This window comes from Aythya marila (assembly GCF_965140915.1).
Source record: "Aythya marila genome assembly, chromosome: 22".
NCBI classification, from domain to species: Eukaryota; Metazoa; Chordata; class Aves; order Anseriformes; family Anatidae; genus Aythya; species Aythya marila.
The window spans coordinates 216,412-241,291 of record NC_139063.1 but is presented as its reverse complement, the minus strand read 5'-3'; the positions used below and the strand labels follow the sequence as shown (position 1 = coordinate 241,291).

Here is a 24,880-nt window from a genome sequence, read left to right as displayed (position 1 = left end):
GCTGTGCGTGTTTACAAGCACACATCTACACACCACGTATTTACACAAACTTTACACACACAGAACTCTGTTCCAACAAAATGTTCTGCAACAAATTCAGATTTCCACCAGAATTAACAAAACCAACGCTGGACGTTAAGATTAAAAATCGTTTAAACTGAATTTTTAGCACTAGATATGCCTCAAGTAGCCCCTTGCTGAGAAAGCACAGCCATGCACAGAGAACTAAGCACACGCTTCAAGCTGCAAGAAAACCCCACTGTGCCTCTTTCACACAGCACCAGGGAGCCTTGCTGGAGTTAGGTCTGTGCAGACACTACAAAGCCTCAGCCCGTAAGAGTAGGTAAAGAAATCCGCACTTGAGTTAAAACTTCTTGCTGGCTCCAAAGCCTGCTAGAGGCAACAGAGGTGTTTCCACTGCTGTAATGAGCATTTACCAGGACTCTGCTGGAGGAAGGAGACAATTCACCCAGCCACTTTCAGTAGACTGTAAACTACTGTTAATTCAGAGCTCGGGATTGCAGAGGAGGAAAGTTAATAATGAATTCAAGAGTCAAGTTGAGATTGGGTTGCATTCAGTTTGGAAATTTGTGTAAGGAAAATGAAAAAACAAAGAAAAGAGCCTAAGAGAATAATTGATTACAGAAATGAAAGCTTAATTCATAAAAGAAAAACATTTTCCATCCATCAACCTGCAACCAGTTAAGTGGAGAGTTTTAAAGAAACTGCAATTTGGAGAAGGAGCCAACAGGAAAAAGGAAATGTATGAAAGAATGTAAACTATTCAAGTTTCATAAAGAGGAACAAGTAAACAGTTATTACATGCAAATAATTCCTAACATCACTGCTTTTAATTAATGCAGAGAAGTCACAATACATCTGACACTGTATGTGTACATTCAAAGACTGAGAAAATGCTATCATATGTCCATTTAAAATAGTTTTTTTTTTTTTTTTTAATTTAAATTAACAATTAAGTGGTTTAGTCCGTAGTGTTTATTGGCGATGAAATGCTGAAATTCTATTTATATTACTTGAAATTTAGGTGAAATGCGGCTGTGAGGAATCGTGCAGAAGTGAAGGGCACACTGGGATCTCCTCTCAACACCCACTGGCTCTCAGTATTTTCAGGGGATTTGTTCTGCTTTTCTCAGGTAGCAGGGACTAATTTCTTTGATGATTTGTTTCCAAAAAGCCAGTACTGTGATCGGTTTAAGGATAAATGACAGAGCCAGTCTCTAGAGACAGAAGGTAAAATTTCTGTTCTAGTTTCCCGTGCAGCAAGCATAGGGAAAAAAAAATGCATCTTCCCCAGAAGGCACTCACACCTGCAACTGCCCCAGTTCCTGTGTCCCTGGCAGTGGTACTGCCCACAGCAATTTGAATGAATCTCTCTGCAACCCTACTCACCGCATCTACTCCATGCAGAGCACGGAATTATTCTTCTAATAAGAACTTCAAACATTTGATTTGCACCCTTTAACAGCTAACAGAAAGGCAGATTATTGCCTCATCAGACCCCAAGTACATCCACCTGCAGAGGGGACCCAGGCTCCAGCAGTCACCTGTCTGCCTTATCTCACTGAGAAGACTCTCCATAAATTTAGAAGTACTTGGGCTGGGGCTGCCTACCAGTTCATGCATGTACACTTCTGAGTGAAACCCATGCACCTGAGAGGGGCTGCATTACAACACCACATTGGTTTTACAACAAGGTTTCTTTTCCTGCACCATCTGTGCCTGATGTCTCAGCAGAGAAAAACCCCAGGGAGGAGCGGAGCAAAGCCGCCACTAGATCTGCTCTGCAGGGAGCAGCCGGGGATGCTGCCACATCCCTCCAACTGCCCCACTGCCCACGGCCCACTCAAAAACCACTTCGGTGCTGGAGGTTTCCTCCCTGCCCGACAAGCCCAGCCCGCAGCAGCAAAACCACCTCCATTGGCTCACAAGACATATACCGTTACAGTACAACAAACTTTTTTTTTTCTTATAGAAAATAAAAGCCAAATAAGAAGGCCAACCATTTCCTGGCCGATACCTACCCCTGCCGCTTCTCCCAACAAATCTGAGATCGTTAAATCTTGCTACTTGGTTTTTCATCACGGCGGAGGCATTGCGGAGCTCTGCAGAGTAGTTTTCATCATTCCCTGCCATCACCGTTACCACCGTCCCATCAGGCACATCTCCAAGGGCTACAACCTAGGGCAGGACAAAAGGATTTTAGGCTGAGTTTAACTGCGGTCTGAGCTAACCTGCCCTACGGTTTCACTCCCCTCAAGCCCCCTCAAAGATAAACCAAAACCAAAAGCAATCCGAGTCCCCGAGAAGAAAAACAAATAAACAGCAAAACAACAACGAAAAAAACCTACACGCTAAAAAATGGACGGGGAAGGAGAAAATGAGCTAAAACGGGGGCGTAAGAAGTAGCGAGGGGCTTCCACGTGCCGGGGGTCTGTCCGCCGCACGGCTCCGGCCGGGGCGAACCGCGGCTTTGCGGATTTGTTTTGTTCGGTTCGGGAGAAACTCGCTGCCGAGCGCGGGGCGGCTGCGCCCGGGGTCCCGGAGCGGCCGCCGAGGGGAGAAGCGACCGGCGGGCGGCGAAGCGGCCCCGGTCCGCGGAGCGGCGCCCCGCGCTCCCGGCGATAGCGCACGGCAGCGGGACTCGGTTTGTAAAAACCTCCCCGCCTCGCCGGGCTGCCCGGAGCCCGGCCCTGCTCTCCAACCCCTCCCGATTCCCCTGCCTCTCCTCCCGCTGCTCTTTTCGCTTTTTTCGCCTTGGCCCCGTTCCCCCGGCACCAGCACCGGTCGCGCAGCGGGGCCGCCCGTCCCGGTGCACCCCGTCGGGCCGCCCCGTCCCGTCCCGCGGGAGCGGAGCCGTGGGGAGGCACACGCGGCCCGGGCAGTGCAACCCGGTGCCGGCGCTCCAGCTCCTCGCTTTCTTCTTGCAGATTAGATCTCCCTTCCCTGCCTCCCTCTCTCGGGAAGGTAATTAACCTCCAGTCTCATTAAACTTCAAAGTTGCCTGAGAGCTCCTAACTGTACGGAATATCTAAGATGCGGTGACCGCAGGGCAATGCGGAGACTTGATTAAAAATAATAAAAGAGGTTCTCGTGAAGGTGATGTCAGGAGCGAGTCAAAATGAAAGGGGCGGAGGGAGAGAGGCGAGCGGGTCGGAACGGAGGGCAGGAGGGGGGTAGCGGAACCCGGCGCCCCGCAGCCGTCCCCGGAGCTCCCGGCTTACCTTGAAGGCGACGGGCAGCGTCTTGTTGCACCTCCAGTGGGACGGCAGCACAGAGCACAAGAAGTTGGGGCTGTCGGTGCGCACCAGCTCTCCGGCGTGGTCGGCCAGTACATCCACGACGGAGCGCACCTCGGGTCGCGCCCGGGCGCCCGGTGCGGCGGCCCCCAGCGCCCCGCTGTTCTCTCCCATCTTACCGCAGGGGAATGCCGTGGAGGGGGGTGTGAAGCGCCTGCTGGTGCTCGGGTCTACGGGAATACGCATCACAACAGCGGGCGTCAGGGAACCGCCGCGGCCGGGGGGGACGAAGAGGGGCCCGGCGAGGCCCGGCGCCCACCGCTCGGCTGCGGCGGGGCTCCCGCGGGGGGGCGCGGCGGGGCGGCGGGGCGCGGCGGGGGCGCTCCCCGCGGGCGGCTCGGGCAGCGGCAGTCGGGGCCCGCGCCGCCTCGCTCCGTCCCAGCAGATTTCCGTGCTCGGCGGGGCGGCCCGGGGCGAGCGGCGCGGGGGGGCTGCTCCTCCCGCCCGGCTCCGGGGCGCGTCTCCGGAGGCCTCGCTGCGGTCCCGCCCGCCCCGCCCGGGGAAAGGCGGCGCGGAGCCCCGGCACAGCCACGTCGCGGCCGGGCGCGCTCGGCTGCAGGCGGGTCCCCTCCGCCGGGCGGCCCCGAAAGCAGCTCCCCAGTGCCAGCCGCGCCGCCCGGTACCGTATTTACTGCCGGCCCCGGGGGGGCGGGCCGCGCCTGAAGGACGGGGCGCCGCGCCAATGGGGCGGCCGCGAGGGGCCTCGTCCCCGCCCGCCCGCCGGCTCCTGGGGGGCACGGGGGCGTGGTCACACAGAAAAGGGGCGGTGACTCCGCCAAAGGGGCGGGGCCTTCCTCGAGGCGGGCGTGTCCCCGCGGAGCCCCGCCCCACCGGGCCGGCCGGGCCGGCAGGGCGCACGTCGGGGCCCCGGCAGCTTCTCGCCGCCGCCGCCGCCGGGGGTTTTTGGGGGGCGGTGGGGCCGGGCTGGGGCCGGAGGCGCCGCCGTGGCCGTGTGGCGCGGCAGGCAGCGAGGCCCGTTCCTCTCCCCGCCGCGGAGCGCTCCCGGTGCCGCCGCCCGCGACCCCCGGCGCGGCTCGGTCACCGCGGGACGGGGGGAGCCGAGGCCGCGCCGCTGGGCCCCGCCGGCTCACGCCGAGGGGCGGCTCTCCCCGCAAACCGCGCTGCAAGCCGCGGCTCCCCGGCCTCCGCTTTCCGGCCCCCCAAAGCTGGAAGCCGCCCCAGCCTCGGGCGGTCCCGGGGCGCCCGCGGTGCCCGGCGGCCCCGGCCGCTCTGCGGGGGCTGCGGGTCTGGGCACGGCCGGCGGCCCCGGCCGGAATCGTTGGCGAGAAAACTCGTGGCGAAGCGGCTGGTTCTGCAGGAACAAAACGAAGGCGTCGGGCTCTCTGCGGCTGCCCGCGGAAACGCCGCGCCGCGAGGCGAGCCGCGCCGGGGGCGGGCGGGGGGCAGCGGCGGAGGGGCGCGGCGGGGATTGCTTTGCCCCGCGGCCCGGCTGGGTCGCGGCGGGGACGAGCTCCGCGCTCCGCGGTCGGGCCCGAGCGGCGCGGGGGGGCTCAGCGGCTTCCCGCAGGTTCGGGGCCGGCACTGCACGTCGGGGCTGGCGGCGGAGCGCAGCCGGCCCGGCTCCGCGCTGCGAGCAACACGGTTTCCCTTAAAACTAAAAGAAAGCAAATTCTTATTTTGACGAATTCCGCCTCGAACTGCCGAAACATTTTCCCCCGCAAGCCGCCGGGCGCGGAGGAGCTCGGGCCGGGCTCCCCTTCCGCTGCCGGCAAGAGCCGAGCCGGGGACACGACCGAAAGACAAAATCTGCGTGTGTCAAAATAAGCGAACAAAGACATAATTTAATAGGGACAAAGGAGAGAGGAGCGGAGGTTCCCTCGCGGCGGTGCCCCGTTGGTAACCGGGGCACAGAGGGAAGCTGCTCCGGCCCCGCGGAAGCCGCACCGGTGCCAGGGACAGCACCGGCCCCGAGCCGGCCCGGGGGGGCGGCCGCCGACCCCCGCGTGCCGGGCGTCTCCTGGCGGCTCCCTGCGCGGAGGCGCTGCGATCCTGCCCTTTTTAGGGGAAAGCTCGCCGGGCCGCGGGGCCGCCGCGTTCACTGCTATTTTTTGCCCCCGTGTAGCAGCGAGGGAGACGCACGCAGAAAGCGGCTGCCCCCGCTGGGCGCGGAGCCCTGGGCAGCGCTGCGGGCGGGCCGGGCTTGTCGTGGCCTCCCGCCGGGGCCGGCCGGGGCTCGATCCCCGCCGTCCCCCTGGTACCCTCGGGGATGGCACGGAGGGGTTGTGCAGGGGGCGGGCACGGCACGCCTGCGCGGCGGGGCGCGGGCAGCGCTGCAGTGCGGGCGCACGGCCGCCGGTGGGCGCCGCGGCTCCGCGCGGCGGCTCCGCGACGGGGCGGGCGCGACGGGGCTGCCCGGGCCGCTGCCGCCCCGGACCGGGGCCGTGCCGAGGCTGGGCGGGGGGCCCGGCGCTGCTCTGGCGTCGCAGAGCCCCGCCGCGGCTGCTGACGTCGTCCTGCTGCCCCCCCCCCCCCGCCCCCGATGTGATTTCGGTCTCGGTTCTTCCCCGCTGCGCGGGTTCTCCCCGACGGAGAGGGAGGCGCGGCCCCGGGGCTCCCGTGTTGCGCCCCCCCCCCCCCCCCCCCCCGCCCGGCTGCTCTCAGACGGAGCACCGGGCTGGGACGGGACGGTGTGGGGGGTCTCGGTGGGACAGAGCTGCCTCCCCGCGGCACGATGCTCATTTCTAGGTTTACTGGCTTTACATTTCCTCCTTTTCCTGTCTTTTTATTTTTATTTTTTATTTTTTATTTTCTTTAAAGTCCTGCTGGGAACTTGCCTTTTAAGTGTCTCTCCCTAAAACCTGACATTCCTGCAGAGCATGGGCAGTGACACAGCACCTCGGCCCCCTTCTTCCCAGCCTGCTCCCCACCAGTAGAGGTGACAAGTTCTTCTCCTGTTTATAGATGCCGCGAAGTGAGAATATAATCCATTTACTGCAGCCAGGGAGGGACTGAGCACCTGCCATGGAGCACATCAAACCCATTCACGGGTTTTGGGCGCTTGTTTGGAGGAGCTGGTGTCCCCCAGCACAGGCGGGCCCGGGCCCGGCAGTGCCCAGCTGGGGGCATGCTGGTGGGCAGGAGCAGCCCGTCCTCAGGCATTTGTCCAGCTGCTGTGTGCTGACGAGCTGCTCCGCACCGGGACTCTGTAAGCACTGTGGCCACACAGCACTGTCCTCCCCAGGAGGCTCTTGCTTTTCATTACGCTTTATGCAAATCTTTTTCGTCTAACCCAAATCATCCTTTGGTGAGGAGAGGTGATGCTATTTAGAGAGAGGGCACAAACCTGGATGATTTCCGTAGCCCACACTCCTGCTATTACCTCCGCCTTCAGGTATGATGGAGGCACATTCCTGCCTTATGTCAGTGTCCATTTGCAGCCCTGATGTCCATGAATTGCTCGAACCCCTTTTTATACTGGTAACAACATGCTCAAAAGGGCACCTAATTGCATCGTCTAAGTGTCCTCAAGGTACCATATAAATGCCTCCCCAAAATACCTGGAGTCAGTCACCCAAGCTGGGTATTTCCAGGTGTGAAGCATACCATGTCCTGCCCCTCCCCTGCAGCCACCCCAAAAACTACTCACACCAGCACCCTCTGATCCCCCACACTGACTTTTTTTTTACTTCTGAGCAATGGGAGGCAAGCTCACTCCCATAACCTGTTGCATTATTTTGTGGCCCTGCACTTCCCCATTGCATAGGTACAAAGCTGGCCACTGCCTTGCAGCAACACAAAATGCAACCTAAAACATCGAGCAGCGGTAAATCAGACTTCCCCCAACTTCAGATTGGCTGGTCATCCCAAGACATGCAAAGCCCAGCAAAGCAACTCAGCATCTGTTCCAGCAAAGAGGTGTTCAAGCAAGAAAATGTGTCCCAGAGCTACAGGGACCCTTGGAACCAGCAAGCTCTGAGCCTGACAGGAATTATCTTTCGTTTGAATTATCCCTCAGTCTCAAAGAGGGGCTCCTGCTCCAGGTGATGGAGGGTAAAGTTAGGCACTCATGTCCGAGTGAAACACCAGGCTTTCAGCTGCCAGCCCCTGCCCTTTCCCTTTGCAGCACAGAGCCAAACGGGACAGCAACTGCCCTGGAAGCTGCGCTGGAAATGGAGAGAGAGGAACGAAGCGCACACCACTCTGTTCCTCCGCAAACCAGGAAATATCGACACTTGGGGAGTATTCCTCCAGCCCCTGCTCACTCCAGGGAAGGTTAATGTGGTATAAGACCATGGATTTGCATGGGCCTCTTTTCAAATACTTTGAAGCTACTGTTCACATTTGCAGGGAGGTCAGCAGCTCTTTAAATCATTACTTGCTGGGATTAGTTCCCTTACAGTCTCCTCTGTAGTTTTTAATTCATTTGAGCTGTTATTTAGCAGCAGAGCCACTTGCTTCAACAGCAAGGAAGTAAGTGCAGAGGCTTATAGGAAGCTTTCTATTAAAAATTCATCACAAACTGTCTCAGGAGCACAGTGCTCAGTAGGGCCATGCGGGTGTCTGGATCTATTTTGTAGTTAAGGGAAGGGGATGTGAGAGCAGCATGCAGGGAGGGAGCGTGCTATTCATTCATAAATCAAACAACAGATGCTAGGTCCAATGGGGTGCACGATGGTGACAATTTTTAACCCCTGAGTGTCACAGACAAAACAGGCTCTCACGAGGCAATTATGTGAGCCGCAGTCAGAGGCTCCTGCAGGAGGGAAGTTGTGGCACTCAGGGGAAGAAATATAGGGAAACTGGTGTGTGTGTGTGTGTGTGCGCGCGCAAAAAACAGTGCCTGCCCCAGACATAACTCACTGGGAAGCCTGTACTTGGGCGAGGGACCTGCTGTGAGACTGTCCTGCTGGTGACTCCAGCAGCGCTGCACCAGACACTGCTCTGTGGCCAGTATGCCCTGGGGCTGGGTGACACCCATAGAGAAGGGAGGAAAACCTATCTCAGCACCCGCTCACAAGGCAAGAGCTGCAATTTGACATCAATATTTGAGCCAGGGCATCCATTAACCCCATGGGAGCCACAGCTGCCCAGCTCCACCTCACTGTCTTCATAAGCAGCTCTGGAGCCTTGTGTCCAGGATCGTTGCATGGAGCAGCCAGAGCAGGAGGAAGACTCCAGCAAAAGTGTTGGATCCTGGCATGAAATGCTGCCACCCAGGAAAATCAACATGAGATTCCTACCTGGCTGCCTGGGGCCAGGTTTCTTTCACCATTTGAAGGACTAGAAAGACCACAGTTGGAGGAGTGGTTGCATTCTCTCCTTACAACTTTGGGGCTTGCCTGTCCTCCCATTTCTCCCCATTTTACACCAGTGCATTATATACCAGTCCTTACTTAAATCAGCATCCCCAGGAAGACTCTCCACATGCATGTGCACCCACATACACATCCTTGGCCACTCAGGAACCAGAGAACTGAGCCCCAGGGGCACGCACTGGGGTGAATCACGGGCAATGCCGCTGCTCCTGAGGTATTCTCAGCACTACACACCGCATGCAATGAGAACCAGAACGCATGGCTCCCCTGGCACCAGACTTTTGCGGGCGTCCTCCGCTCTGTGCAGCATGATGGGAGGGGATTTTCAAAAGCTGCAAAGTGACTTAGGAGCACGAGTGCTATTGACGTGAATCCTGTGGTTCTGAAGTCACGAAAGTGCCATTCTTCATTGTTCAGCACTGTGATTCTCCTCTCCTCACAACGGCAACAATTAAGAGCATATTCAGGGCTTACATCCTCTGTGCTATTGATAGCACAGCCGAGCTTTTTGGAGCATGGGTCCCATCTGCCACTTCCACTCCTTTTTAAAAGATCCTAATGACTGTCAGATCCTTTTAGTTCTTAATTAATTTCAGAGTTCAACTGCAAATAGGAAACAAGGCAGCTTTTGCCCTTACGCATATGAATATTACTGTTCCATTTAATGTGGTTACTGGTGGAATGCTGTTATTCATTCCTGCCTGCAATAAAAGCCACATGTTTTTAAAACTTTGCACTTGAAAAAACTTTTAGGAAAGAAATCAAGTATGTTTTGTATGCATGGCATGAGATAAAAACTAGTCATAAATATTCAAAGAACAGTTAGAGCTTTATGCTTGATTTAAACAAGTGAACAGAGAAGTACGATGGTTGAAGTAAGTGGAGAATGAAAGCCCGATGCTCCTTTAAGAATGTTTATGCAGAGAAAAGGAACTATTCATGCAAAGGTTATGGAGCACCTAAGGACATCCCATCTCCTCCAAAAAAATGCCCAAGGTGGATAACAACTAGAAACACAGTGCTTTTTTTTCCTGAGTTATTAAGGTTTGTGGAGTTTCTGTCTCTTTGGGGGTTTCTGAGGAGTCTAGAGGGGTGCAATGCCTCTTGCCAGACCCTATGGGGGTGAGGACTCATCTTCCATGGAGACACCCCCGCGGTGCCCGCTCCCACCTTGGCAGGCAGGTGGCTGAAGTCCTGCCGAGTCTTTCACAGGGCACCTGGGATGCGGCATGGACCTCTCTCAGAGCCTAGGCAGCCCAAACCAGGAGAGAAGGGAGCAGCCTCCAGCCTCCGGGCCCCAGGCACTGCCCAGGCCACAACCGTGCACAGGGCCTCAGGTGCTGCCAGAGCCTGGGCTGGTGCCAGACCCTTCAAAACCCAAAATGCGACATGGGGAGAAATAAAAAAAAATTCCAAAGGAAAGAAAAAGGGGAAATGTCTGGATGGTGGAAAGAGGAACTGAAAGGCACATGACGACAAGAAAAGTACAACGGGGTCGATGTAAAAAAACACAGTATGATTTCTAAGCTCGAGGAGAGGCGCTCTGAGGAGCTGCTGTCACGGAAGGGCTCCCAGGCCTAGGGCTGGGGCGCTGGCAGCCCTGCACCCACACAGCTGCAGTGTGCAGGGAAACCCTGCTGCACGTGCCAGGCAAAGCAGCTCTCCCACAACACGAACAGGCTCTGGAAGGCACTTTCTTGTCTCAGAAAGTAGCCATGCTTTGGCAAACCTGCCCCATCACTTATCTCCATGTGGTGACTCAATGTGTAATGATGTTTCCCAAAGAACATTTTTCAGTGAGGCTCCCATGAGTCTGGCCCCAAATGTTGCTGTGATGCTGGGTATCAAATGGGTGCACAGTGCTCCTGTGGCAGGCTGAGATTTGCACACGGAGCCTCTGGGAAGGGTCATTCATGCACACCAAAGCAGCGGCCAGGCTGTGTGCCCGCGTGCCAGCTGGGTGAAATGTTCGCAGTGCCCTGAACACTGCTGTGCTGTGCTCCAGCAGCTGGAGCCGCGCATTTGGGGAAGTCAAACACGAACAGAGAGAAAGTGAATGCTGGGAAGTGCTCATGTTCTCCCACTCTCACCTAATATCGCTGCGAAAGGCACCGGGCTTGTAGCAAACTGTGGCTGTAGATTTAGATATTGCTGCAATGGCCGCAACTACGCCTTGGAGACAGGAACAGAAATGGGTGCTTGTCTGCCCGGTGAGGGCAGGAGGGGACTGACAGCATCTTGCAGCTGGAACTGGCACCAGCTGGAGCTCCAGTTTCCTTTTCAGGTCTAATAGAGCCTCTTAGTGCCACATCTCAACAAAACCAGTTTTATAGGCAAGTGCAAACACACCTCAACCATTTAACTTCCCTGCAGAACATCAGCATTGCAACGGGAACCCACCCTGCACTCCCCAAGGGCACCCCGTTGACTCAAGAGCCCCTTAACCAGGCAGCTGACAGACTGGCTTTCCAAGGCCGACAGACTGGCCTTGTGCATCACCAGTAGCTTGCTCCAAAGAGAACGGTGGGGTCTTGCCACCTCATGCTGGCTGACCACAGGGCAGCAGAGATTCCCCACAGCAGCTTTGCTGAATTTCTGAAGCCCTTCCTGGAACATCCTCGTGTTGAAGACGAAGAGTGCCCCCCAAACCTCAGCCTGTGGTGCCTCACTGGGAGAGCCACCTCCGTGCCACGGTGAGACCTCCTGCTCTCCTGCCTCAGCCCATCTTATTTCTCCACTCTCCTTTCCAGCGGAGAATTACCTGACTTCTGCCTGGGTTGGGCAAAGCCCTGGTAGATGCACAGCTGGCAGCTGGGAAGGGAGGCACATCACAGGAGATGCTTTATAAATATGTGGTCTGCCAGCTAGCCTAATTCAGCAGCTTTCATCCACATGAGGGATTTCCCCACTTGTCTGCAGGCAGATGAGTTTGCAGAGCAGGGTGGTATTTGTTCTCCAGCAAGACAACCGTCTAGCAAAGCTCCCAAAACTGGCATTTAAAGGGAGGAAAAAGAGGGTGAGGGACAGGAAGCATGGGACAGATTGTGGCGATGGAGCCCAAAGAAGCTGCAATGTGTGCACCGAGCAGCATCATACACGGCTGGGGGAACATGGACAGAAGGGCGGCAATACATTTCTCCAGCCCATTGCAATGCTGCTTGGGTGAAGCATGAGCAAACAGCCAGCAGTGGCTGCCAGCTGAGCCCTGTGGGCAGATCCCAGGTCTCTGCATTCAGTCATTGCCCCAGGTCCACCTCACATGGGCTGTGACTCAAGCAGCTTGCCCAGAACCCCGGAATTTCTGGGGACCAGTAGTGCTGGCAAGGTCTCCTCCCACGGGGTGCTGAGGCCATGGGGCCCATCCCACCCCAAAACTCACACTGGAGAGTAAAGTTGCCTCTGGGGACACATCAGAGCATGCGAGGAGATACTGTGTGTAGCCCTGTCAATGGGACTCAACAGCCATTCCCTGAGGATCACACCAGTTACAAATTAAGCCATGAAATCGCCGGCAAACACAGCTATAACTCTACCTTATAGCTCAAGGCAGATGATACAAATGAGATTCAGGCTGGCTTGCATCCCTTTTGCAATGCCAGGGTTGTAATTGCACCCTGGACATTTCTGTCAATGCAACTGATTGGCTTTTTTTTTTTTTTTTTTTTTTTTCCCCACAGAAAACAAGGTCCCAGGCTAGGACCAGCTTGTCCTTTACAAGTTGTGTAACATTCCCATGGGACTGATCCCTGACTTGTGCCTTATCTGCCAGACTCCATGGCAATCAGCCAAAGAAACAGTGAAGGTTCTCCACCAGTGACACAGAGCAACCTCAAACTGCTGTCAGTGACCAACCTATGGTAAAGTAATTCTGAGAAAACGAGCCTCTGGTTCCAGTTGCAAGTTGTCCTTTGGGCCCACACCATTTTTTTCCAGGCTGGTTTGCTTTTTGCAATTATTCACTAGTTTCACTTCTATGAATAACTCTCGGCAATGCACTATCACCACGATGTCACAGCAGAGCTGCGGTCAGGCAGCTTTGACTAGATGGAGTCTGGATTAGGGTTGCTTCTGCTCCTTCCTCGGATTATTTTTTCCGGTGCAAATGTTCTCTTGTCATATTTGCCATTCTGTAAAGACTCTCATTGGCAACCAGCATCCCTGGATGGTAAGTCTCATAGCGGTAGAGTAGCTACAGAAAACCCCAAAGAGGGCTCAGACTGTGAATTCACCTTGCACTTTAGCATCCATGTAGGCAGAGAACAAATCCCCTGGATTTTAAGGAATTAGTCACAGGTTAAAAACTACATGGAAGGTACTTTTCTGGTTTCTGGCTATGAACTCTGACAAATCAAATGCAATGTTATGTAGAGAACGTTGTTGAGTCCTTTTTGCTGCTCATCCATCTCCAGCATGCTGGGAAGGGAACCACGCCTGCCTGCTCCCTCCAACCCCCCAGCCCTGCAAGCCTCGTGCTGCATGAGCTCATTTTTGCAGAAGTTTCTTATAAAAGTTTGTATGCAACCAGGAGGTGCCTGTCTGCCGGGGTCAGCTGTCTGACACCACCAGCAGGCTCCCACCCCAGCCGAGGCCACGGGCTGGGAAGTGAAGCAGTTCAGCAGCAGGTTAGGGCTGGAGCCGAGAGAAATGGAGAACTTGTCCAGACAACATGGTAGTGGCTTTCAGTCTAGCATGAGCAGCCAGCTCTGCGGGGAGAGGGGGGATCTTATCTGTGAAATGCAACCTCAGCTGTTTCCTCGGGTCTGAGCCGTTCTGTGTCTGGCTGAAGGGACTGCCTGAACCTCCAAAACTGGAAGAGATCATGTGGTTTTGGAGAATATTTTTACATTTTCTCCTAAAACTGAACAGAGGGCCATCACTGGCAGGAAGCGTGGGCTCTGGGAGAAGGCATTGGCGGGGGAAGCAAGATGTCTGGGTTCAATTCGCAGCTCCACCGCAGCCTTCCCCAAGGACTCTGGACAAGTTGCTCATGGGCTCCAGCAAGTGCTTCGGTTCCCCCATCTGCAGAGCAGCGATAACAGTGCTTCTCCCAGCCCTGGCAGCCCCCGGCACCACAACCCACCCCAGTGCCACGTGTGCATCCCGCATCTGGCATTGAGGAGCCCCCGTTTCCATCAGGCCCTGGCCATGGTGCTCCTTCAAGGAAAATACTGTGAGCCCCGGCAGCCTCACATCCTTGACTCCTTGACATTTCAATCCACCGTGCCGATAAAATACGCGCACACATGAGCCAGTCCTGCCAACAGCGAGCACTCTCGACCTCCATTTATGTCAGCAGGAACGGATTTTCATGGGACGGGGTCTTTTGATCTCTCAGCAGTCAGGATCCTCTCTCCTGCCAAAATGCAGCCACACAGTAAAACTGCAGCGGCCGTGTGATGGCTGGGGATGGGTGGCGGGAGGTCTCCATTCAAATGCTGGGGAGACAAACTGTGACTCCCCCATCTCGGAAGCATACCCCAACGCACCTGCTCTATGCAGGTGATGAGGGTATTTCACCTCCTCTGACTCAGGGTGAGACAGGGACACCAAGCGCCCGAGCTGTGGTTTCTGCAGGGTGTCAGTTTAAATAGCACTTGCTGACTCTCAGGGTAGAAAGAGGTTCGAAATTAATAAAAAATAGCTACCTCAAGGGCTTGGCTAGTATCCCTCCTCCACCAAAGAGTGTGTCAATACAGGAGAAATCCTAGCACTGCCTTTCCCATCCAATCCCTCCTGTGAAGGGGCAGCCAGGATGGAGGGGCTGGGGGGCCAGCATCGTAGACCTGCTTGTCCCACCACAGACAAAAAGCTTCAGTGCTGTGGATCCCAGTCCATCCCACCATCACAGGGCAGGGCCAGAGCAGCTCCTTGTCCCCAGGAGCTGCGCAAAAAGCTGCTGCAGGAGAGGGAGTGAGCAGGTACACCTCTGGACTCCCAGTGCTCTACAAGATTGCTGCATGAGAGACGTTTGTGGTCTTCCCATAAAAACCTAATCCCCTTCTAATAATTTGAACAGCATTTTTGCATGTTAATAATATCCTGTAATGTTGTCTCAGAATAAATTACAAAGAACTCTGGCATCACAGCAGGAATGAGCCTTTGCAATGATAGCAGAAAAATGTATGTCAGTGGGTTTCAGCTACCACAGCCTGGTCTTGGAAAAGTTAGCTGAATCGGGGGCTGACCAGGAACTACTTCATTCATATCTATTACCCTACTGGCCTCCATCACCCAAGGGAGGAAGGCAATGGGGAGAGTTGCAGGATGGAAGGACTCAGGACTGAAGTGGACAGGTCTGGTTCCCAGCGACACGTTAACTCTGTTGCACACTGATGTCTCCCCAACACCTTCTCCATCTCTTGTATGTCATGAAACACCTCCACAATCCTGACACCAAATTCAGCAGACCTAAAGTGCCCAAAACTACATGAGAAAGCAAGTGACAATGGATTTCAGCTGCCCTAGCACTTGGAAGAGTGGTTTAAGCCCCTGCTTGTGATCCCAGGGGCCACTGTACTCAGCTATGCGAGGGGAAAGCCAGGAAAGCAAAGCTAATAAGGAGCAGAACCATGACATTTTGGAAAAAATACAAGGGAAGGGAAGCTCTGTGCCCAGCTCAAGGTGCAAAAGCAAACGCACAGCATTAATGTGGAGTAAATTAGGAGCTGACATGCTTTGCCACTTAGAGGCCCCTATTAGCTGTGGAGGTAGGGAGAGTTTAAAGCACGTGCACAGGATTTTTAATGACAGTGTAACACCAAAGGTTGGAGGGATAAGAGGCTTTGATGTGGGGACACAGACACCTCCAGGGCAGGCAGAGGGGGACGGTGCCAGATGAATCCTCACAGCCAGCGCCTCGCCAGGGACCCAGCCCAGCAGCACCGGGGCCAAGGAGCTGGTGGGCGCCCTGCCACTGGGTGCAGGGATGAGGAACCAGGGCTGGGGCTGCTGCTCCCTAGCCTGGCAGTTGTGCTGAGTTTATGGAAAAAATGGTGGGCTTGCCCATGCAGTGAGATTTTCCAAACTGACCCAGGACTAATAAAAGGAGGTGTTTAATTACAGGGTTCAATGTAATTGGGCACAAAAGTGGCCAGTAAAATGCAGCCATGGTACAAAGGAGCTGCAGAACAAGGCTTAATCTTGGAACAGAACATGAGATTTATTCTTTACATTCTCCGGGCAGCATTTTCTCTCTCTCTCCTAATGAGGGAAAATGGCACAGCCTTTCTCAAATCCCACTAAGTAGTTTATTCCTGACTTCAAGTCACTGAAACCATGGCATTGTGCTCTGTCCTGAAATTATCTCCATGCATATGCTTTGAGTTTAAAGGGAACAGCAAAGCCCATGTCTGGTGTTTAATGTCTGCCAGGCTGCGAAGAAACAGCCTCTGCAGCTTTTCTGCACACCTCAGTGCATCTCCCTGCACCCAGCCCAAGCTGCTGCTCCAGACCAAGCTCAAGCATTTATCTTCAATTCTCATGCACTTGCCTTTGCTGAACAAGAGACGTCCTTGCTGCACCAATAAATGATCTCCTGCATCTCCCTGCAGTAGCACAAGGCAGAAATCGGTGTCTGGGTGAGACAGGCTGATTCCGCAGACATCAAGGCATGTGCATATAATTTCACTCAAATGGTCCCATTAACTCCAGCAGAGCCATGGGTTCACAAATGGGCAGATGGCACCGGGACACACAGTGTCTGAACAGGAATGGAAGTAGGCAACTCTGGCAGTAGTTTTTAATATTTGTAATGAGTGTGGCTTCCTCCCCTGCTTCTTGGCTCCTTATCAGGAAAGAAATCAAGCATCAAGCTACGGCTGGGGACATTCGTGTAGCAATCATGCTACCAGCAGCAGGCTGGATGGGAGGTGTGCACAGGCTGCATTTCTCCTTAGGAAACACACCTCTCCCAGCAATAATCATGTGCTCGCTGCAGAGATCAGAAAGCCAATGCCTCGGTTGCTTGCTGAAGTTTTCATCCCCAGAACTCCCCTTCATTACAAAGTTATCATTGCTGCATGAACCTCTGCAGTTGCAAACCACAAACCAAGCACCATTTAACCAACGCCCATTCAGCAGACACTAACACTCATGCTGTTGACTCTGTGCAGAGAGACCAGGGCTGCTCTCGGAGCCCGCCAGGAAGCCTCCAGCAGAGCCCAGCCACGACTTGGTGTATCGGTACGGGACCGACCCGCCCGCATGCTCCCCACTGCCCCACGGCAAGTCTGCGACACCCTGAGCCTGTCTGCCTGTCCCCATGCCAGACCGAGCCCTGGCCAGGGACCAGGAGGTGCAGAGGGTGCGAGAAGCCAGAGCAGACTTTCGTCCAGGGCTGTGCTGCTAACATCATTCCTACCATTTTGTTTTGATTTTTTAGAAGTTATTTTAACAAAAACCATGCTGAGTTGTGAAATCGCATCCCAATATAGCAGACAAACACACACACTGACTGACAAAAAGCAGCCCCAGACCCCCCAGTCCCACCATCAGGGGCAGAACCGGCCCCGCTCCCACAGTGTGGCTGTCTCCTGGGCAGCCCCCAGCACGCGGTGTCCCCTGGCTCCGGGTGCGTGGCCGCTGGCAGTGATGAGCTCCAGCCCCGGTGTGGCACGAGGCACGGGTGGAGGCCTGAGCAGGCGTGGAGGGTGCCAGGCCGCATGCCTGCTGCCCCACGGTGCTGCTACAAAGCTGCTGGCACCTCGGAGACACAAATCCCTCCTGGGCTGCTTCTCCCCAGGGCAATAATGCAGTGCCAGGAGGTCCCTTCCCAGCCTTCGCCTCCCCAAATGGACGCACAGACCCTGGACCCTCTTTTTCCAGCATTTCATGTCCCTCTTGTCCTGGTTGTGGCTGTCCCAGAGGCAAAGGTCAGGCCTCCTGCAGGGCCCTCCTGCATAACAGAGGCTGTTGAAAAAAGCACGTTTTCAGCATCTCCCTTCCCAACTCAATCCTTCATTTTCTTTGAAAAAACAACAACACAACAACAACAACAAAAACTCAACTCTGCCTTCTCCTATTTTGGTTGTTTTTATATTTTATTTTACAATAGCTTGAGTAATACGTTCCTCATGTTCCAAAGGCACTTGCTTCTTCCAGTGGGAATGGAAAAACATTGTTTCTTTTTATTTTCCCTTTTCTTTTTCTTTTTAATATGTTTATGTTATGGAAAATACCCCCAGATTGCAGACGCATTGACTGTCCCACTTTCTTGAAAAAAAAAAAAAAAAAAGGAAAAAAAGAAAAAAAAAGAAAAAAAAAGAAAAGCATTTTTAGAAAGGGAAGAGCCAAGGAGGAGGATGCTGTGCTCAAAAGCTGTGCCTAGCACCCTGGGGACCTACACGTGGGTCTCAGTCCTGCTGCAGACCATGGTCACAGCCAGCTTTGGTGTCGATTTAGACTATCAGAGCCCCGCAGCATCACCAGGGTCTGTAGAGCACCCAGTGTATTGATGCTGTGTCCTGCCCACTGCTCTCACACAGGTAAATCAGAGCAATTAACAAGCTGGGTCTGGGCGATCACAGGAGCCAGGGATGGAGTAGGCATGGTCAGGATGAATATGGAGGCTGCAGGGCAGAGGACAGTTTGCATTTGCAGCCCAAAAGCCTGAAGTGTCTGTGATGCTTCCCTCTGCTGCAGCAAACACCAACAGCCTGTGTATAATTTGGGGGGGGGGGGAGGAGGGGGAAAGTTACCACATTTATAGCTGGGTTTTGCTCCTTTTTCCATCCCACCCTACACCACTACCCCGGGTGCTGCTCTCAGGGCAAGGATAGTGTTCTTTTGGGACAAGAATTAAAGCTGAAGCTCTTAAAGCCAACCAGGTCTTCCTTGAAAGCGCATTTGCTCTGGCATGCAGCACGATTTCCATGGCAAGGGACTGCACGGCAGCACTTGCCCTGCTCCATTTGCTCTCAGTACTGGTCGTTGCTTTCTGCACAGGACAGGAAATGTGCAAAACTGGGGTGAGCTCTAAAAAGAAAAAAAAAAAAAAAAAAAACAACAAAAAACAACACACCAAGAAACCCTGAGTGAACTGGTGGCCAGGCTTCAAAGGGACTTCTGTGCACAGGCTGCTGGGACTCCAGGATGAAAGGGTCTGGAGTGCTGATTCAGCCCAAGCCGCTGCGCCTGCTCCATCCCCAGCATGTCAGGGATAAAGCACCAAGGCCAAAGAAAATGAAAGCGCCCCTCTGAGAAGCACCGTGTGCCAGGACGGCTGGGGCACTGCAGCAGGCAGGTCGGGTGCTTCAGGAAACCACGAGGGCACAGCTCAGCCTGCTGGACCCTGGTCTGCTTGCATGGCAGCTCAATGCAGGAGAGTCCATTTTCAGCAGGTTGCAGCTAACGACCCAGCAATGACATTTCTTCCCACCCTGGACGTACCCATGAGAAAAAATAGGGTGTGAATGCCCCACGTAACAGGAGGACAAAGAAACATGGATCCTTGTGGCTGAGCCCCATACCCTCCTTGCCACCGCCCCAACGCTGCTGGGGGATGTCCCGCCAGGCGGGCGCTGAGGACGTACTGGCAGGTTTTTGAATGTTCTCCCTTCTGTTGATCAGCCTTGTTTGGGGAATATTTATGGTGTGGTCCGTGGCTCAGGCTCGTTGCTTCAGATGGGAAGTCACATTCTTGCTCCTAATGCCAACCATGTGTGGATCTGAGCCTGCAAGCACACAGCTCATTCTTTGTTTCCTAAACTGTACATGGCCAAAACAGTGGACCACAAACACTGACAACATATCAGAGCAGATCAAGTCTAAGAAATCATCATGAATTAAAGTGCTTAGTAAAGGGAAGCGCCACTGTCTCTCTACCCCTATTAGATCATAACAAGGTGATGAGAGACAATGAATTTATATTCACTGTTGTCCCCCCCAAAACATACACACACAAATATATTAAAAAAAAAAAAAAGACATGCCACGAGTCAGCAGGGTGCCCTTGGAAAAGGCAAAGCCACTGACAGTTGATCAGGAGCCGTCAAACTCACGCACACAAGCCATCCCAACGAAGGGAGGATGAATGGAGAAAAAGCAGACCTTGTGGCCACATGCTGCAGCACACCAGGCCCCTAGCACGTGTGAGTGTGTGCGTGCAGGGCAGGGGCAGTGCAGTGCAGCACTCGGGCTCCCCCACTCTGCACCCTCAGGGCGCTGGGGGGCCCTGAGCCGGGCTTTGTGCATGCATAGGTAGGCACTGGGTGAGAGCAGGCTCCAGCTGAGCTGTGATCACTGGAGAGCTCACAGGTGTGCAGTGTTCAAAGGTGTGCAAGCATCCCTGCCTAGATAGCCAGCATTGCTCTGACACTGCTCCAGTGCACCCAAATCACCAGCTCTCTGTCCAAAATCACCACCAGCTTTCCTCAGCACTCTAAGCGAAAGCATAGTGCCGAGACCCACCGATTTTACCCATTATAAATTAGCCTAACACCAAAACACGTGTCTGTGGGCTGGCCTGCATAGCATCCCTTCCCCCCTCCCCAGCATCCAGATTTTTTGCCCTGCTTCTCCCACCCGCAGACACGGCCGCACTTGGTGCCCAGCCACGGGCAGGTACAGCCCCTGTTCTCCTGCCTCCCACCCCTGCTGCAGACCTCTGGTGCACACTGCCATCGTGCTGGGGAGAACTGCATTTGCTCTCATGTTTGAAACAAGAAAAAATCTCCTTGAGTGCTGCAGGATGAGACACAGCACCTGCATTTAGAGAAACTCAGCTGCAAAGCTCAGTGCTGCCACTACCCGTACGTGGGGATGTGTGGTGCCTGCTCATGCCAGCCTCGGCCAGAGGCATTGCCCACAGCGTGGTGAGGCAGGACAAGGAAAAACTGCTGGAAACATTGCCAGGGTTACAGTTTTCTGTGGTTAGGAAGAAACACAGAAAGCCATTAAAAGGCAGTTTGCTGAGGGGAAATCCTGAGGTGGCGAGTTATGGGAAGGTTGGAAAAAGAAACCTCTGCCCAGGGAGAGACGGGGACATTGCCAAGCACGTGAGGTGAGCCGGTCATTTTATAAAAACATGTGTGGTCCATGACAAAAAGACGAGAAGAAAAGTGGTTCTGGAAGGAGCAGCGGACCTGCTGCACTTGGCGAGAGCTGTAGAGGGAAGGAGGAAGGGAGAGGACGGCAAGGGGCTGTACGGGGCCTGGGGGCACAGGGAAAGGTGCCCTGAGGGCACAGCCACTGCAGCCAGTCATGGTGAAACCTCTGAGTAACCTGTGCTCGTGGGCTCCCTGAGGCTGCTGGCAACATGCGGACGGCATCGGCCTGATAGAGAAGAAATATAGCCTCTGACTGCACGGGGGCTGTCATCCTCACCCAGTTTCAGAAGCCAAAGGTGACCAGCAACACCTTTGACACCTGTGGCCACAATGTTTCCTCCCCCCCCCAGCAGCAGGAGAGCAGGCAGAGCTCCCACTGGCCACCCCTGGAGACAGAAGTTAACTCGTCTGTGTGAGCCGCTGCATTTCGGGGATGGTGCCCTGTGGGAATGTGGCTCATTTCTTCCCTTTTGGGGCAGCCAATTTTCTCAGTGGGATTTCAGAAAACCGGTCAAGCCACCAGCAAGGCAAGGAGAGGGCAGCTGCCCACAAGGACACCAACATGACGGAGAAAGATGCAAAAACAAGATAGCACAGTTTTGTTGTTTCACTGGGGAGCACAGTGCTGGTTCAGGAGCTGTTCCCTCGTGCTCTTAGATTTACAAAGGCAAAGGGAAAACACAAAACATGGGCGCTCTGAGCTCTGGAGACAAGTCGCCCATGCCGCTGCCAGCAGGCCTCGGCAGGGCTCGCCCCAGCACCAAGCCCCTCACGACCCGCAGCCAAGTGCTGGCAGCCCCGGTCACCCATCGTGGCCCCGCCACGGTGTCACAGCCCAGCCACCGCCAGAGAGTTCTGCAAACGGAGCCGTTTTCTACTGAAGCAGCAGTGGTGGCTGTGAAGAAAGCAGAGGTCTTCGCTGAGCCTTCCTGTCCCGACAGCCATCACTAACAACGGGCTAATGTGACATGAGTGGCCTGACAACTTTGCAGCAACCTGCTGCCACCAGGGTGGTGACTCATGAGGTCCCAGGAGGGCATGGTCGGAACCAGGAGCTGATCTGCTGAGCAAAAATCATAATTCTTTACCACCAGCATCATAAGGAGCTGTGCCTGCTTTGGGCATGAGGAACATCGGCTGAACCACATGTTGTTGACAGTTCTTTGCCCCATGGAGCTGCTCTCCCTACAAAACACGGGGTTTATATCCAAAAAGCCATGGACTCAAAGCAAATTCATTTGAGCTTCTACCATATCTTTTACTCAGCTGTGAATATGAGCAGTTCCTCCTCACTCCTTTGACTGGCGATTGGTGCAGCTCTACCATGTGGCACTTCTTCAGCTACCCCATTGGAGAGATGAAAAATACTTTTTCTATTAAAAAAAGGGTTTCCAGACTAACTAGTGAATACCTTTGGGATTTTTTGTTTCATTCCTTAAATGTTTGTGCAAACAAACATCCATTTTCATGGTTATGCCCAGAAAAACAAACAAAAAATATGAATACAGTTGAATCCAAAAAAGCCATGAAGAATTTAAATGAACATTCATGAATGTTTTACTGTACTCACCCAAATCTAGCTGTGCGCAAAGCTGTGCAGAAGACACACTGAGCTCCGTAAAGAAAACAAGGATTTCTTGTCCTAATACTAAACAAATGTTTCACCATTTGGCCATATTCCACCCTTGGAGCAATCATTTAATTCTCCCCCGTTTAATAAAAATTATGTCTGAAACAAAGATGTTTATTGCTTTTATGAGTTCCTATTTGTATGGAAATTGCATACGAGACGTGATATTTCTGTTTCTCACTCTCTTTTTATTTTTAAATGAGCAAACACAGTTAAACTCCGGCATTTCTTCATCTGCCTTGTGGAGGCTGAAGTATAGATTAAAAAGAACCATGCAAATGTTTTTTATAAACTTCTCTTATTTCCTTGCCATGGAACTGCCTTTAATTAGCTCCATGGAGTACAAAAGACACATTTGTAATGCCACCGTCCCTGAGCAGAGGGCATTACGACAACCATGCATATTTTGCCTGTTCTCCCTGTCCTCTGGCACGGTGCAGCCATGCTGGGGTCAGGGGAGCCAACCCAGCTTCACACTCCCATACCCCAAACCAGCTCTGGCTTCTGCTCCCTATCCAACGTCCTCTGTTCAGAAGAAAATTCAAAGCCCCCAGGTACAGCAATGAGAGTTGACACCATCAATCTGCCTCAAAAGTACACATAACCTTTGCATTCTCAGAAATAGGCAAAAAACTATGGCTAATCCATTTCTGGTCATGCAGTTGCAAAGCCCCAAAGAATTGCAGCCTGCTCTATTTTGCCCCTGAAGTAGGGCTCAATTTAGGATCACCCTGCCCCTATCCATTTGGGTTCAGGACCTGAGTCTTTACAGCTGTGATCAGCTCAGGCTTCGGCTGACGCTCCCTAACTGCAGCTGCAAAACCAGGAAGGGAGACGGCAGCAGTTCGCAGAGCTCTGCCCAACTCGTTAGCAAGCACCAAGCTTCTTCCCAAAAAGGTGTCATCATATGCCTTAGAGCTGTACCGCTTGCAGCCTGCAGAAACAAGGACAGGCCAAATCACCTGGCTCATGTCATGCAGCTTACCTGCAAAGTACGTATGCTCTTGTGAGAAGCATTTTGAAGGCATTGCAGCCACCAGTGTGCAATGAAGAGACAGGGACCAGCACACTGCAGCCGGCAGGAATTACAGGCCCTATCCCCCTTCTTGAAGAAAGATCCCTTTGCAACATAAATCATTCAGGGTGTCTCTGTGCTCGCACACATGCACCGCATGTCATAAAACATGACATGCACCAATGGCCTGAAAAAGTGACAGACAGTGGCAGTTTGCAATTCTGCTCCTCCCAGTGCCACACCTGGGAGCAGGCACTGCTGGCTGGGAGCTGGGACCCTGCAGAGGAGAAACCCAGAGAGAAGCAGGCACTGAGCAGACAACGTGCCTGTCCTGAGGCAGACAAGGAATGAAGCCACTATGTCCCAGGGTTTGCAGAGAGGCCATGGCAGTAAGAACAGGTTGAATAAATCCATTTTCCAAGGAAATTACATAATTGGTGAAGCACTATGTACAGTTGCTGTGTGTATTCACATTTATACTTTTACATAGAAGTAAACATACAAAAGTCTAAGCCTGAATGCAGCTCTAACCTCCCCACAAGCCCTTTTCCACCTGCAGAGCAGCTTCTCCCTAGAAGTAATTTCTTTACACTTCTGCAGATTTTTACTCCCCCTGCAGGTTACCTCCTGCTGTACCTGCACAGCATCCAGCCCACAACACCCAATGCCCAGGTAACAACTTGGACAGTAGAAAAAACATCAAGTAAGTCCCAGCACAAGTCAGTCCTGACCCTCTGCAATGACCACACTGACCCTTCCCAGCACGGCTGGCAACAAAACCACATGGGAAAAAGGAAAAGAACTACTGGGAGGAAATCACACACCAGTCCTACACAAGGACAGCGATGGATCAAAGCATTGCAGACCCAACAGAAAACCGTGGCGAGGAGCAGTGAGAAGAGATGTGCCAGCAAAACTGCATCACAGCCTGCTGCTGGCTTGCTTCTTTAAAAAATAACTAAATAAATGCAAAACCCAACAGCATTTCCTGCCACCGTGGAATGAGGCAGCCCGATCTGTACTCACCGCGCAGGAAAGTGGAGGAGTAGGTGGTGAAGGAGTCGAAGATGCTGTTGGAAGCCATCCCCTCGTCCCGCAGCTCGGCTCCCCCTTAGGAGCTGGAGGCAGGCAGGAGGAGGTGGAGGGATGGGAGAGGCAGCAGCAAGGGGGAGGAAGAGGAAAACCCCGCCGGCGGTGCAGGTAGCCTCTGGCTCGCTCGTGGTTCTGTGGTCGGCTCAGCAGAGCCGCCAGCTCGGCATCCGCTGGGTGGGAGAGCAGCGTCACCTGATCCGTGGCGTCAATGGGCCTGGCGATATCGCTGTGGCTTTGACTTTTTTTCTTAATAATTTTATGGTTTGTATTTGTTGGTTCATGGGAGGCCTGTGCAACTCACTCGGACTCGCTGGTGAGTGACAGACGGGAGCGGAGCAGAGGAGCGCAGAGACATTTTTCTTTAATTAATTATAACGTTGCCTTAGAAGAAATGGAGAAGAGTCTGTAGATTTCTAATTGGGTGATTGAAATAATAACCCATTTACATTCAGTGCTTTTTTCCTTTTAACTGCCTTTTCTCACACATACACCACTTCTCTGTATCC

General features: G+C 53.7%; 1 protein-coding gene across 1 annotated transcript in view; it reads right to left on the bottom strand.

Annotated features, from left to right (window-relative positions):
- RUNX3 (RUNX family transcription factor 3) overlaps positions 1-24,469 on the bottom strand; it is a 59,578-nt gene extending 35,109 nt beyond the window's left edge. Inside the window, exons 1-3 of the mRNA XM_082777646.1 lie at positions 24,309-24,469; positions 3,243-3,487; positions 2,043-2,199 (exon numbers count right to left, since the gene is read on the bottom strand). Coding sequence (XP_082633772.1) covers positions 2,043-2,199; positions 3,243-3,487; positions 24,309-24,366 — 460 coding nt within the window. The 5' untranslated portion in view covers positions 24,367-24,469. The remainder of the gene's footprint in view (positions 1-2,042; positions 2,200-3,242; positions 3,488-24,308) is intronic.
- Positions 24,470-24,880: the final 411 nt, after the last annotated feature.